This window comes from Lepidochelys kempii, chromosome 12 (assembly GCF_965140285.1).
Source record: "Lepidochelys kempii isolate rLepKem1 chromosome 12, rLepKem1.hap1, whole genome shotgun sequence".
NCBI classification, from domain to species: Eukaryota; Metazoa; Chordata; order Testudines; family Cheloniidae; genus Lepidochelys; species Lepidochelys kempii.
In genome coordinates, this window is record NC_136391.1 from 40,113,964 (window position 1) to 40,129,444 (window position 15,481).

The 15,481-nt window shown below is 51.0% G+C and overlaps 1 protein-coding gene across 5 annotated transcripts in view; it reads left to right on the top strand.

The window, feature by feature from the left end:
- The window catches only part of ACSF3 (acyl-CoA synthetase family member 3), a 105,968-nt gene extending 92,524 nt beyond the window's left edge, over positions 1-13,444 (top strand). For 3 of the 5 annotated variants that reach the window (XM_073308226.2, XM_073308227.2, XM_073308228.2), the window contains exons 8-10: positions 5,735-5,869; positions 6,918-7,029; positions 13,112-13,444. In XM_073308226.2, the coding sequence (XP_073164327.1) occupies positions 5,735-5,869; positions 6,918-7,029; positions 13,112-13,229 (365 nt within the window). In that variant the 3' untranslated portion in view covers positions 13,230-13,444. The other 2 variants (XM_073308229.2, XM_073308231.2) reach the window with 2 other exon arrangements.
- The last annotated feature ends 2,037 nt before the right edge of the window (positions 13,445-15,481 follow it).

The following is a 15,481-nucleotide window of genomic DNA, read 5'->3' on the forward strand; positions in this document are numbered from 1 at the left end:
TGTTTGTTCATGACACATTGCTATCCCCTGTAGAAGTGTTTCTGTGTTTACCAGGAACAAGTGATCCAATAGAACGAGTGCTCATTGTGATGAACAGTGTTAGGAGTGAGAAGTCTAGTAAGCGTGGACATGCTTAGCGCTGTCCTTCTGCTCAGAAGAGCATGTTAATGACCCTTGTTCAGTGTGTCGTCATAAACTCCTTCAGACACTGACACAGACAAATCCTCCATTCTGAAAAATCCACCTGTTAGGGTGAGTCAGCCGGTGTGTTTTCATGTTCTGCGGGCACTGAATGAATGGACTCGCAGCAGACGGTGGAGTGTCCAGCATTCAGACGCCGCAAGGAGGCCCATGCGTGCCTCAACAAGCTTCCAGCACTGCTGGCACCAGATATGATTTCAGGGTCTGAGGGGAAGCCATTATTTTATTTTAAGTCTGCATGTGGGAGGGGGACAGTCATTAAACAAACAGCAGCATCTTCTTAACTAGTCTCACTGGAGTAGGAAACCCCTCTTGGCAGGGAGCCATCTAGTGCTCTGTTGTTCTGGATATACTGGCTTACTTGATAGGCTGGTAGCAGATGGCACAGGGCAGAGGGTAATGCGCCTGTCCTCTGTGCACCGCCATTCCCCGGAGCCCTGGAGGAGTGACACACATAGTATGCCCTGTCCTGTCAACAGTGGAAGGGATATCCAGTCTCAGCAGCTCGGGGTTTAGAGAGAAGAAATGGGAAGGGAGAGAAACCAGAGAGAGGGAGAAATCACAGAGCATGTCCCTGGGGTTAACAGCAGTAATAATAATGCCAAGTAGTAACACAGCTGTCTGAGGCCACAGAGTGTTTGCATCAGACTAGGAGTGTTGTTGATACTGGTGGGACAGGAGCCATCCCAGGGCAGAGAGGTGGAGCGTGGGGGTCCCACTCCCTTCTCCCAGTGAGTGCCCCCATTCACCCCTGGTTACTGTTACCTTCTTTTTCTTATTGCTTAGTGACTATCTGGGAAAGTAGCAGCTCCGGGTGCGGCTAGTAGGAAGCAGAAGTTTTTTGAGAACCTTCCAAAAGTGGCAACATGGAATCCAACTGGGATCTGGCTTCTGGCCAACCAGAGCAATAGCAAGTACTTAGCTTGCTGAAAAGAGTGTCTGGGGGCATTGGAGAGATCAAAGCTGCCCCAGGACTCAGGTGACCCAGCTTGCGAGGGTTATCTGCACGAGGGAGAGTGAACGGAATCTGCCCACACACACACCGCTCCTGGTTCAAGACAAGGGGGTGTAATTAACACCTTGGCACATACGACAGGAGGGTTGGTCTTGACATCCCAAGCAGAAGATGGTGAAGTTCCAGGAGGAGGATGAGCAGAGAAACCCACTAATTTTCAGAGGGTGCTACCAAAAGATCCCATTTTTGATACTTAGCAGGCGCACTGCTTCCCCCTCCTGGGCCAGCCTCGAAGAGGAAAAACAATGGCTTTCCCAGTGACATTGCTACATGCATTTCTTAAGGAGATGGTCATGAGAAAGGCTGGAGAGCTGAGAAGCCTTCCCTGTGGACCCACACACCTTGGGATCATGCCACATCAAGGGGATAGCAGAGATGCTTTAGAACAGAGAGCTAGATCTCCACCTGGGAAAGAAATCTGCAGTTGTATTATTTCCTATCTCACGACCTTCACAGGAGCGATCAGGGGCATAATTTCCAATCTGCTATAGAAGCAGAGAAACTTTCTATCAGCTTTTCTAGTAGACCTTTCACCAAACCATTAGCATCGGCTCCTCGTCCCAAATAGCAGCCGTTGGGGAACTGGGTCCACTCCAGTCTTCTGTGCTGGGTGTTATATTTTCTCAAAGCTGGGCACAAACACTGTCGCTTGCCCTGGGTCAACTTAAGCCCAGCCCATATTTGTGAACTCAGCCTTCCCCAGTACACAGCTAATGGCAAAGACATTTTGTGTAGAACCAACCCCCTGTTCTGAACCCCCGGTGCTTTCTGTCATTCCAGAGCAGCTCCCTTATCAGGAGTGGCTAGACCCACACACACTAGAACACTGTACTGCAAAAGGGGCTGTCTGCCTGCTAGTCTGTGGTGGTGGTTTCTACTTTTTTATGGTGTCAGAGTTCCTGCAACAACACCAAGCACACCTCTAAGAGCTCTGTCCTGCGGTGCTAGGCTAACACCCCACCTACAGAGCGCCTCCTTCAAGGGAGCGCAGCCCAGTTAATTCAGATAAAGCGGGAGATAAAGCTATGGGGGAGTGAGTGATCTCATCAGTCACAAGGTACTTTCACTACTGACATAGAGACCTGAGTTCAGATACGTATCACATCTCCAGCTGAATTCATTTGGTCGACTTAACCCATTCCTATTGGACAGCTGTCTGTTTCACATAACTGGCACCGTGTGTGGAAAAATGGCAGCTCCACTTTGTGTAAATAGTGACGGGTGACATGGACACCGCTGTTTGCTGTTGAATTAGGTCAAAATTCCCTCTCTTCCTGGCTTCTGTTTATGAATACACCCCCGGTCGCTGGCTCAAGCACCTGGTTCTCCACGCCCGCTCCTCACTCCTCAAGTCGCATTTCAATTAATGTTTCATTCTACACATCTGTCAGTCTCACAGACTGCCCTGATGTCTAGAAAACACGGGTCATTTATCACATGGGGCATGAATTCCTTTCAACCGCCAAGAGTCAAATATCAGGAGAGTCCCCGCTTAAAAAAAATTCCCATCTCTTTAAAATATTCAAACAGTTCTTGATATACATGGGCACACTTTGATTATTGCACATGAGAAACCAAACTCAACACAGGAAAATCTGGGGATAATGTATCGGTTCCTGGTTAAACTGGGGGAAGTGACACATGCGGATACAGCATGTGGACGCCCGATTCAGTGGAAATGCACATATTGTTGGAATTGACCCAGATTCAAAGCCTGGGTCTAGCCGCTCAATTTCGAGGAGGAAGAATGGTCCTGTGACACTCAACAGCAACTGCTCCAGCAGACTCAGGTGCATGGTGCCTGGCTTCAGAGAAAGGCCAGTCCAGAAGTATGGCATCATCGGAGAGGGAGGGTGATCCTAAGGGCTCCATAGTGGGCAAAGGAGAGAGAATCCTCATTATTAGGGCCCTAGCAAATTCGCAGCCATGAAAAATGCGTCACGGACCATGAAATCTGTTCTGCCACCGTGAAATCAGGCGTTTGGTGTACTTTTACCCTATACTATACAGATTTCACGGGGGAAAACCAGCGTTTCTTAAACTGGGGGTCCTGACCCAAAAAGGGACTTGCAGGGGGATCACAGTATTGCTGCCACCCTTACTTCTGCGCTGCTGCCTTCGGAGCTGGGCGGCTGGAGCGCGGCGGCTGGTGGCTGGGTGCCCAGCTCTGAAGGCGGTGACCTGCCAGCAGCAGCGCAGAAGTAAGGGTGGCAATGCCATACCAGGCCATCCTTACTTCAGCACTGCTGCCTTCGGAGCTGGGCGGCTGGAGTGCGGCGGCTGGTGGCTGGGTGCCCAGCTCTGAAGGCGGTGACCTGCCAGCAGCAGCGCAGAAGTAAGGGTGGCAATGCCATACCAGGCCATCCTTACTTCAGCGCTGCTGCCTTCGGAGCTGGGCGGCCGGAGCGCGGCAGCTGCTGCCACCTACAACTCCTTTTTGGGTCAGGACAGATTTAAGTAGCTGAAATCATGAAATGTCTTGTCTTTAAAATCCTATGACTGTGAAATAGGCCAGAGTGGACCGTGAATTTGGTAAGGCCCTACTCATGGAGAACTAGAGCTATTCATCTCTGGAAGAAACTATTTGCAAGCCCAGAGATAGCCACTGAGCATCATGGCACTGGTCGGTCTATGCCCAGCCTGGGACCATGCACCGAGATACCCAGAGCTGAGCACATCGGAGAATCAAAGCAGTCAGTCCCTTTGGATCCTTCTTGCTGCCTCTTTCACGGAGACCCCAGGCTTTGCAGCGTGGTTGGCTGAGTTTCGTGGGCCAGCTGATAGTGGCTACAGTCTCTCTGCTACTGAAGCTTTTTGGGGTAGCCTCGAATACTCCTGGCCAGCCTGTTCTGCAGCCGTTAGGCCAGACCTCCCACGGCTAGGAGGATATTCTGAGCACTGTGGCTCCCTGTGTCCTTTCACTTACCAGAGTTCCATTTTCCGAACCAGCATCAGAACCAGCAGGGGGAAGCAGGTTAGCGCCAGGGGGGCTAGCGAGGAAGGGCTCTTGAACTGCAGCAGTGCTGATTTCAACCACTCAGGCCTTTGTCTGAGGCTCCTATTTCATGAGCCGTCTCCTTCCGATTTGCGCTTTCCCACCAGCAGTGCAATCAGGTTCGTCAGTGAAACCACAGTGGGGAATCAAGCTCAGTGTGTGGACACAATGCAACTGTGTGTCATTAACGAGAGAATGGAGATTGATGGATAGGTTAAAGCTAAGAGTTCTCTTGTGCTCCTGTCAAGAGTCTGCAATTGAAGTCAGTAGTCCTGAGACACTCCCCCACCCAGCCCAAAGGGTGACAAAGGTTCTATTAGCAAAATGTGACTAATCATCTTAAGTAGCTATCGAAGTGCAGCCCAGCTTGTTAAACATTTAGCCGGGCTGTGCTGGGATGACCTCTCTCCTCAATCTTCCCAGACTGCAGTACAAGTGACTAATTATTTATTTGATCACACCTGCCTCACTCGCTCTCTGTGAGCCCTCCAGAAAGAACCATTCTAATTCAAGTCGCCGTTTGGTAAAAATCCAGTCCTTGTAATGAAATAGCACCAGCCCCCTCTTTTCATCATAACCAGGTCTGGTGTGGGTGGGGTTAACCCCAGGTTTAGAAATCAAACTCCTCTCTAAAGCCTCCAGCACTGTCTGTTGCGGTGGAAGTAGCAGGCAGCACCTCCCCACACACGCCAAACACACTCGTAGCAGGTGTGGGTCCCACTGGGAAAGGATTAGTTGGGTTCTTCTGACTCCCTAAGGCAGGTAACTCATTACCCTAACCAGAGGTGCAAGGGGTGGAGGTGGCTGTCTAGAGAGAGTGAGGAAGGATCTAGCAGTCCTGGTGCAGAGACCTAGGAACAGCCAAGCCCAAGGAAAAGGTCTGAGATGAACCTCATGCTTGATCATTGTTAATTGTCAATAAAACCAGGAAGGGGTGAGCTGGGAGTTGATCTAATGCGTGGATTGTGTCCAAGCACATTGGGAAAGGAACCAGCCCACAGCAGAGGTAATGCATCTTCTTATTTGTACAGCTTCAGATTCAAGATTTTTTATTTAGGAAGCCAGAGTACCACTCTTCACTTTTCCTTCTGGTGGGTGGACAGTCCTTTCTGGGAGGGAGGCAAAGCAAGGCTATCTAACCTGCTCTCAGTCTATTGGTATCCCTATGTCGGAGATCTCCACACCAAGCCCTGGGGACAGTGTGTGTCATCCCAGTGGGGCTGCCTGGAGCCTTAAGATGCTCAGCAGAGAATCTCTTCAAATGCTTGCTGGCCAATAGCAGATGTCCTGCAAACAGCAGCCAGCAGGTCTCTTCCAGAGATGAGTTTTGACCAGTGCTTTGAACGTGGCTCTGTGGGTGTGGTGGCACATGCTAAGCAGCAGCAGTAGGACCCACTGGATCCACGGCTGGCAGCACGGAGGGGTGCTATCTGAATTGATCCGTGTGGGAGTGGCGGGACTGGGAAAACAGGCAGGGCCATGAGGAGGAAACGGCTGCTAAGCAGCATTTGCTCTGCTTGCAGGAGACACGGCGGTGTATAAAGAGGGCATGTACTGGATCAAGGGCCGCACCTCTGTGGACATCATCAAAAGCGGAGGCTATAAAATTAGCGCCCTAGAAGTCGAGCGCCATCTGTTAGCGCACCCCAGTATTGCAGGTAAGGTGCAGCACCTTGTGTTCTCTGCTCTTGGCTTTGAAGGGGTGCGGGCAAATCAAAGTGTTATTGCTCAAGGTGAAGAGCTGTACCTGGAGATGGTCCCAGGGCAGGCAGGCACTGGGCAAGCTTTCCCCAGGCATCTCTGTCCCAGCTTGCAGTGCCCCCCAGGCCTCCAACTGACAGGAGACTGGTGAGGATGCTGAATTGGGTCAGAATTATATTGAAGCCCAAGTCTCAAGAGTGGGTCTCTGAGCGTGTTTGCAACCATGGCCGCCCAGTAACAATGCCCCATGAGCTGCCTGTGGTAATGTACATTGTTCCTCGCAGAGCTCCATTCTGGCCATGTTAGCTGCCGTGTTGGTTTGGTTTTGTCTCTATGCTGTGCAGTAATGAGGATAGAAGGCATATGAGGGAGGTGCCGTTGGGGAGCCTTGCTTGGGTCACAGCAGTAACCCAGAAGAACCCAATGTGAGACTGCCTGAGGGTTCTTGCCTGGAGGCTGTTTCACGGCCTTTCCATTAGCAGGGTTGGGTGTGAGTGACAAGCAGACTGAATTCAGAGCCTCTGTGACTGAAGCCAGGAAACTCACAGCCAGGTGCAGATTCAGCAGCAGCTCACGTCAAATTTTGGAAATGATAAATTTTCATTAAACCTTCCCTGACCTCCTTGCTGACCCTTCATTCGAGGAGGGAATCAGTGCACCACCAAGGCGGGGTTGCCCAGTAGGGGATGGAATAAGTGCAGGGCAGGACAGTTCTTTCTTTATCCAGGCTACTTGGGGAGCTTTTCCGCTCTCTGTTAGACCCTGCCATTGGAAGAGTTCCTGATATTCTTCTGTCAGCTCTACCCTGTTACTCCTAGTAAATCCCCTCCCTCTACTCCTCTTCCTCCCCCCCCCCTCGATCTTCTCCTTCCCTGTACGTGGCTGTTCCTGCCCACCTGACCATTGTCTCAGCAGCTTGCAGAGTTAGCTCTTTTACACTCTTCTCCTGGTCTCTTGGAAATGGGGCTGAGTTGCTTCAGGCTGAATCTTTTGCTTTTTCTCCAGATGTGGCTGTGATCGGACCTCCAGACGTGACGTGGGGCCAGCGGGTCAGTGCTGTGGTGAAATTGCAGGAGGGTGAGATGCTGTCTCTCAAGGACCTGAGGAGCTGGGCAAGGTAAGTGCCAGTCATGGGACAGTGCACAGCAAATGCTGTAGTCTGCTATTGGTGGGGTTGAGAGCACCACCTGCTATTAAGGTTGTCCGATACTTCCCATTATAATACCCTTTCATTTGCTTATAACTTTGCCAAACTTCAGCTCTTTGGGTTGCAGTTTCCATGGGACTTGTATGCTGAATTATTTTAAGTTTTAGCCAATATGGTTCAGCCATTTCCAAGAACAAATTCTGGGGGGGGGGGAAGATACATTGATTTACCATAAAAAAAAATTCTGGTTACCTTTTCTTTGAGAAAGTCTAGTGCCTACGTGCTTTGGAACAGGGCTCTGAAATGTAGCCAGAATTGGCCACTGAGTCAGGAATGTGCCTTTTGCTGTTCCCATGAAAATCCACCCAAATTTGGCCACGTTATAAATCTCTGAAAAAACTCAGTTCACACATGCTGTCAAACGGAGAGGACAGACCAAGTGGGGTCCTGCAGGGGATAGTCCTGGGGCTAGTACTAGTCAACATTTTCATTAATGATGATGATGATGGAGTGGAGAGTATGCTTATAAAATTTGCAGATAACCACAAACTGGGATGGGATTGCAGGCACTTTGGAGGACAGGATTAGCTCAAAATGATCTTGATAAATTGGAGAATTGGTCTGAAATCAACAAATGAAATTCAATAAGAGCAGTGCAAAGTACTACACTTAGGAAGGGAAAATATACACAACTGCAAAATGGGAAATAACTGGCTACGCAACAGTACTGCAGAGAAGGGTCTGATGGATCACAAATCAAATATGAGTAAACAGTGTGATGCTCCTGTGTAAAAGGCAAAGGTCATTCTGGAGTATATTAACAGGAGTGTTGCATATGAGACACATGAGGTAATTATCTTGCTCGTCTTGGCGCTGGTGAGGTCCCATCTGGAGTACTGTGTCCTGTTTTGGGCACCACACTTTAGAAAAGATGTGAACTATTTTAGAGAGTCCAGAGGAAAGCAAGAAAAATAAGAGGTTTAGAAAATACAGTCTACGAGGAAAGGTTGGGAAAGTTTAGCCTAGAGAAAAGATGGCTGAGGGGGACCTGATACCAGCCTTCAGATATATGAAAGGTCGTTATAAAGAGGACAGTGATCAATTGTTCTCCATGGCCACTGATGGGTGGACAAGAAGTAATGGGCTTAATTTGCAGCAAGGGAGATTTAGATTAGATATTAGGACAAACTTCCTAACAGTAAGGGGAGTTAAGTACTAAAATAGTTTACAAGGGGAGGCTGCGGAATCCCCATCCTTGGAAGTTTTTAAGAACAGGTTAGAGAAGTGGCTGTTGCCGATGGCCTAGGCTTACTTGGTCCTGGCTCCGCGTTGGGGGACAGACTAGGTGCCCTCTTGGTCCCTTACAGCCCAACATTTCTATGAGTCTGTGCTCAGGAGAAACTGTTCAGGGTTTAGCAGCTGCAATCCCGAAAGATTCCACCCTCACTGGCCTGCGCCGTCCCCTCACTGCTCCTCGGCGTGACTGCCAGTCGGAAGGGCTTATAATATAGTTTGGTTGTGTGTAATTATTGATGTAAGTGCAGAGTGATGGAGAGGCAGCATGGGTCCTATGTTCTAAGAGATCAGTAGGAAGACATGGTTTCATTTGGAGACCACTCATAGACAGCTCAAAGGGGCGTCTGGTGTGAACGGCCCGGAGCAGCGAAAACACACTCAGGGTGTCAGCCGGTCTGGTAGTTTGGGGCGTTGGTCGCCAGAAGGAGTGAGCTGACTGAACCCAAACAAAACCAAAGTGGTGCACTGGGTTAGAGCCGAGCTGTAAAGCAGCACTGTCTGCCACAGGGCCTGGGGCTGCAGAAAGGTCAGCAACTCCTGAGAGCCGGGTGCTAACTACTCACTGTGCAGGTGGTAATGGAAAGGAATGGGCTGCGCTCCCCAGAAGTGCGCTTGACGAATGGTGCGGTAACGGTCTGATTCTCTGCCACACTAGTGGAAGTTACACCCTCGAAAGCTAGAAGGGGCTGTGCAGTGAAGTGGGGGAATGGGGCACAGTCACTCATGGAACACACAGTGTAGCAGAGAACAGGAGCTAAAGCAGGGACCTTGGGGCAGAAGCATCATGTTTCCTCCCCACTTGTTTCCACCAAAGCGGGGACCTTTGCTCAGGTCTCAGCCGATAATGCTGCTATCTTCCCCCCATCCTCCTTCCTGTCCATTTGTTCATCAGCCTTGGGAAGCCCATCCATCAGGTCTCCTCTCCATCCCAGCGGGGGGCCGTAAGGCCCAGCACAACAAAAGGAGCCCTTCCAACACCCATTTGCAGGAGCAGTTGCAGTAAAGGTGCCTGTGGCTCAGAGGCAAACAGTGGCACAGCATTTCTGCACTGAAACCCTGGGCTAATTTTCCAAAACCTGGCCAAAAGCTATTCATTTGGGCTTGACACGCTAGGCACAGAGCCAGTACTGATTGGAGGGAGAGCCGGGCCAGGCCCCGAGGACCCTGGGAGTCTCCGCAGCAGCCGAGCGATGGAGAAGCAGAATCCCTTTTGTTTATTATCATTGTTGTTGTTATTATTTATTTTACTATTCCACTAGCAAACTATATAGTCCTGGAGCCATTTGTGTTCCTGGAGACTCCTTTCCCTAGGGCTGCAGATCGTTCTGGGGAGGCTGGCACTATTTCACAAACAGTAGGAATACTTGTTTCATCAAGGGCTGCACAGCTGGCCAATTAAAGATTCCCCTGGATTTGCAAAATCGCAGTTGGAAGACTACAATTGAGGAAATGGAAAGAAGATTCTAGCTGGCCAGCTGCTGCTCTGATTAAACAATTACTTAGTGGGAGAAAAAAATCAAACAAAGGAACCAACCCCACACTGGCTGGTCCAACAGAGCAGCCAAGTCTGAGCCCCAGCATCCTGCCTCCTGCTGTCACTGCCTCCCGCAGTAAAAACATATTCATCCTTTTACACCCACTAGTCTGGGAACCCTGAAGATACCTGGCAGTCTGCTCCATACCTTTACCTTGATTCACTCTTGGAATCTATGGCTGGGACTCACCTCCTGGAGAGGGGGAAGCAGCTCTAATGTATTCGCAAATCTCCACTAGCAAAAAAGGGATGTACCTCCCCGTCACTGGGACTGAGGCGTTGAGACGGGAGTGCGGCGGGGGGGGAAGTTGGAGATGAAGGCACCACAGTGTGTTCGTTTGATAGCCGCTGTGCTTGTCTTACTGATAGGATTGGAGTTGTCTCCAGCAGTTCCCTTTATCCTTACCTGTTACAGCCCTTGCCCACATAGCCACCATCCCACATACTGTCTAGACGGCAGTTCAGAAAGACCATCCTGGCCTGTCTCAAATTAAATCCTTGACTCTAAGCTGGTGCCCAACAAGGCACAGTCCCCAGAATGCCAGGATGCAATGCTGTTTGTAATTACTTCTTTAGCATGAGCCCTGCAGTCACAGATGTTTCCTGTGGCACTGTCTGAACCAGCACATGCAGGTGTGCCCAGACGCTTCAACCAGTCCTCCCTTACTGTCTCCAGTTAGTGCGTCTTCCCAAAGCACAGGCAGGGAGATCTGTGCTGCTCTGTGACCTCTCTGCTTTTGTCTTTGCCTGGGCTTTGTTCGCCTTTGTCTAGTCACAATCTGCCCTTCAGTCAAGCCAGTCCACAGGGAGAGAGCTCTCCCATCTCCTCTGTTCACGGTGCTTAGACCCTCTCCGGCTTACACTGTGATTCTTTGCCGTGCGCAGCAAAGATAGTGAAGAGAGGAGAAATCCAGCCAGTGTCTCCTGTGCCTTAGAAGGGGCAGCGAGAGCCCCAGGAAGCATCCCTGCCCCTTGCCCATGTGCTGTCTGGTGCTGTCTCCCAGCACCACGCTCATGCTGGCTTTTCCCCTCAGTCCACGTCGGTCCCTCTCGCTCTGTCTCTCCCCTTTATTTTGTGTGTCACTTACGTTTGTTTTGCCCCTTTCTCGCACTCCCTGGCAGGCGACACATGTCCCTCTTCAGAGTGATTCATTTTGCAGCTTTCGCCTCCAATCTCATTTCATGGTGACAGGCGCCATCCTGAGTTAGAGCCGTCCATATGGCAGGATGTGTTGATCGTTGGGTTTGGAAGGGGGAGGAGGGATGGTGGTTGAAGAGCTCAGTGGACTTGGCATGTTGCATTAGAATCAGTGTTAGGGAGCTGCCTGTCGGAGTTGGTTATGGCCCCAGGTTCCTGATATGCAGGCAGCAGAAGGCGAGAGACAAGCCCCCTGCTCTTCAAAGGCTGAAGAGACTTGGTTGCTGAGCTAGCTCTGTGCTGAGACTCCCTCCTGTGAAAGAGAGAAGGAACATGGGCCTGCGTGTGTGGAAGAGCGTGCACATCTGTGCGAAAGGGCACACAAGTTAGCCTGGGCAGAGTTAGCCATTGAGCATAGCTGGCCGGCCTGCGAGCTCATCTGTTACGTTCTCAGCAAAGCAACTAGTAACGAGGAGACCCACTTAGAATTGTGTAATTCTGCATGGCTTTGCTTCCTTAATGATATTACTCTGCGTTTATCATTTGTTTTCCCTGCCACTGCTAATCGTAAGGATTGATTAGTATCCATTCGGAGCTATCCATTCTGCTCACTGAAGGCAGTTCATCCTCCCCTCTCTGGGGGCACGCGCAGAGGTCTGTGGTGCATTTTTTAACCAACTGGCGTGCACAGGCAATGGGGGTGTGAAGGGACTCGGAAGCCCAGTAGGACTGTGATTGTCTCGTCCGTCCCCAGCCAACAGCTGGTTTGGGTCACAAGTGACGTGAGTCTCACTTGGTATCTTAGAGGGGACGTCCCCATATCCCCAGCTGAAAGTGACTCCACGGCTGACACTCCCAGCAAACTTGGGAAGGGCCAGCTGCTGCGGAGGCATCTCACTCAAACACGCTGCACCTCTCCCAGGGCTTTTGGCACTGTTCTCCTTGCTTCCCCAGCTCCTTGGGTCTGCACAGGCCCTACTGGGAGGGACCTGATTTCTAATTCCCTATGCTAGGAAGAGGCTCTTACTGCCAATGCGTCAGCTCCCCCCCGCGAACTCACGACTTTCGTCAAGCCCCAGGTGTGGGACTCCTTCCCTGAGGGTCTCTCTGCAGCGCCTCCCTGGGCTTGGAGCCATACCTGGGCTTGTGTGTGTCTGAGTGAGCCAGGGCGCTTCCTGAAGCTGACACACCGGTGATGTCACGCTCCTGTGATTGTGAAATCATAGCCCAGCCCCACAGTGGAATGAACTGGGAGAGGGGGCTGCTCACACCAGATCCATTATGGTCATCGGCAGTGATGAGGCCGCTCTGGTGGTGAATCCTTAGGAAGTGGCAAGTCGTGGGTCCAGCGAGGGCAGATGTCACACGTTAACGGGAGGCTGCCTGTCCCATGGTCTTCCTGAAATGACTCTCCTCTGGGCGGGATTTCACAGATGCGTCCATCACACTCGGATCCGCTGAACCTTCCACGCCATGATCTTGCTGTGTTGCCAGAATCCTTTGTTTCCTCTATGAGCCTTGCCAGAGCCCTGCCATGTTGTCCCACCATAATGGCCCTGTTTACAGGTGTCTCTGTTGTGCTTCGCTGGGGAGCTAGTTGTGGACAGATCTGCTTGGTCCTGCACGACTAAGAGGATCATGTTTACCCCCAGTGGTGCAGTCTGTTAAGGCCGGGATTGGGATTTCTCAGATGCATTCTGTTGCTGGCTGTAGAACTTGAGTCGTCTGCCAGAACTGGGTTAACCCTTCACATTCCTGGAAAGGGAAGCTTTGCTCTGTGTGTGTGTTGCATTAGATGAGGAAAGGGTTGTGATTAACCCTTTCCTTGCAGTCATAGAGTCAGAACCCTTTTCTCTTTCTGCTTTATTGGATGTTCTTATCTCAAGTTTTTTAACCCCTCAACTCCCATGTGTGCCACCATCCCATGATTTGAGGGAGCCCCTCTTGAAGTTTCATCTTCCTTTTACTGTATCTACAGCGACTGCTGTCCCCAGAGAGAGTGGAGCATACCATCTGGAGGCTCTGGAAGGGAGGTACCACTGTAATGGTGAGGGTTATTGAAAAAGTATGTTTCTGTGTTCCAGGGACTCCATGGCGTTCTACACTGTCCCCACAGAGCTGCTCCTGGTGGAGGAGATCCCACGCAATCAAATGGGAAAAGTCAACAAGAAGCAGCTTCTCAAGCACTTCTACCCAACCTAGTGAGGCACCAGGCTGAGAGCAGGAGCCAATCGAGATGGCTCTCCCCGTCATGCCTGCTGCCCGAATGGAGTCTCTCTGAGGAGCTTTCATGCATCCTAGTGCAATGGGTTTGCCTTGAAAATGATACTAATCAGGTGTTGTCAGTGATTTCTGCAGTGGCGGCTCTGTGCTTGTCATGCTGGGATTGTCAGTCAATAAAAGCTTGTTTTATTCCACATGGTCTCCTCATTGGTTGAGCAGGACCTGGAGAAGAGCAAGGTTATGTTCCTTCTGTAGGAGCCATGCTCAAGAGTCTCAGAGCCACCCCCCCATCGACACTGAGCAGCCAGGCCCAGGAATAAATTGTGTGTGTGAATACCAGGGAGGTCTGAAATATTTTCAAGTAAGAGGAGTGTCCTACGTGCATGCCAGGGCTGATAATGGAGGACTTCGGCCTCCTGAGGACTTGCTGGGCAGTCCCTGGTCCACTGAGTTGTGTTTAGATGGATGGGAGATGCCAAGGGGAGCAGGCTGTGTTGGGGGTTGGGCTGAGGGGAGAAGGAGAATGTCGCCATGTATGTCCCATCGTTCAGTCCAGCATCCCTCCTGCAGGCTCAGGCTGATGGGATCCATTCTGCACCCCAGGGAGAAGCCATGTGGGCTGGAGTGAAATGGAGCCAGCCTCGTTGCCAAGAGTCCTGCAGTCATTGTCCAGGCAGAGCTTGGTTTTGAAGGGGGTTTCCACCTGGCTTCCTGCTTTGGACTGCGGTGTGCTGTCCCCTCCACCAGTTTATGGCAATTATGGCATAATCCTGCAAACCAACAGGAGCTGATGGCATTCAGCACAGGACAGACGGTGACCTACCCAGCTGACTGTGCCCAGGCAGTAGGAGTCAGTTTGTGACAACAGGCCCTTCCCATTCAACGTGGGATGAATGGCTCTGTTTATAAGGGTGCACGGTCACGGGCTGCTTTGCCATTGTCTCCGGCGGCAATTCTCCAGGAGTTTCGGGAAACTTACAGGGTAAGCGCCAGGAGGACACCGAATTATTTGTCTCTTCTAAATCAGAGTCTGAGTTATATGGAAATGGCCTTAATACCCGACAGGGGTGGTCCCTGTACCATGCAGTCTGCACAGATAGTCAGCAGCGAGGCACGCAGAGAATCTACTTAACACTGTGTCGTTCCCAGGTAAGAGTGGCACATGGCTAGGACGGACTTTACACTGTAAGATGAGGTCTTGGCATGGAGGGGAAGATCTGTACAGGAACTCCTGAACTCCTTCCTCCCTGTCTTCGTGTCTCTCTGCATGCTCATCCTAGCTCTTCTATATCTCTCAGCCTCAGGCCATATGCAACTCATCCCAGATGAAATTACTCTTTAAATTAAACTCCTCTCTTCAGCCATCCGCAGTGATGCCTGTTAATTCTGCCTTGCTTTCCGCGCTTCCCTCCGACTTTCCCCCCGTGGTGGGATTTTTGTTGTGCTTTGTTTTGTTTTTATGGAGCAGTTAAAGAGTCCGTCATTTAGGGGAGTCTAATCTCTTTGTGGGAACGTCTAATAACCTGCTGTAAATTGATATCTGTCCGTTGGCATGCTTCACCACACGCCTCCTTCTGTTTTCCTGCAGATGTGAAGAAGCAGTAATTAGAGAAGCACAAATAAATACAAACTGCTCTTAATAACCCACACGCAGCTCTCTCTCTCCTCCCCGCTCTGTGCCCAGGAAATGCTTTCTCCTCATGGCTGCCCTGGGCTGTCTAAGTGCAGACGTGACGGTGGTGCCCATCCAGGTGCAGGGTTTATGCAGGCCCATGTGCTTTGTTTTGACCCCAGGCTTCCCTTCTGCATGGAGAGTGGACTTCAGAGGGGCCGTGTCTGTGGGTATTCTGCCTGGCGGATTCACGGGGCGCTGTTGCCATTTGCCAGCGTTTCAGGAACAGCGCCTGGCCAAGCCTTCCAGGTGAGAGGAAATGATCCAGAGCCCCCCTCCGCCGGAGGGGTGGCAGGGTCCACAGGCTGCCACCCCTGCTAGCTGTGGGGAAACCACACTAATGGCTGGTGGGGGAGGAGGGTTCCCACCACTGCCAGAGTGGAAGGGAGCTGGTTGGGGGCTGAGGACAGATCTGAGCCTTGATTTGCTTTCTTTGCAGAGTTTGTTTTAAAAGCAAAGCACAATATACAGAGTTGGGGCAGGGGGAGGTTTAGCTTATCTGAAGCATGCAAAGGCTAATCCCCCAGGGTAATACACAGCACCCGGGAAGTAGAGATCA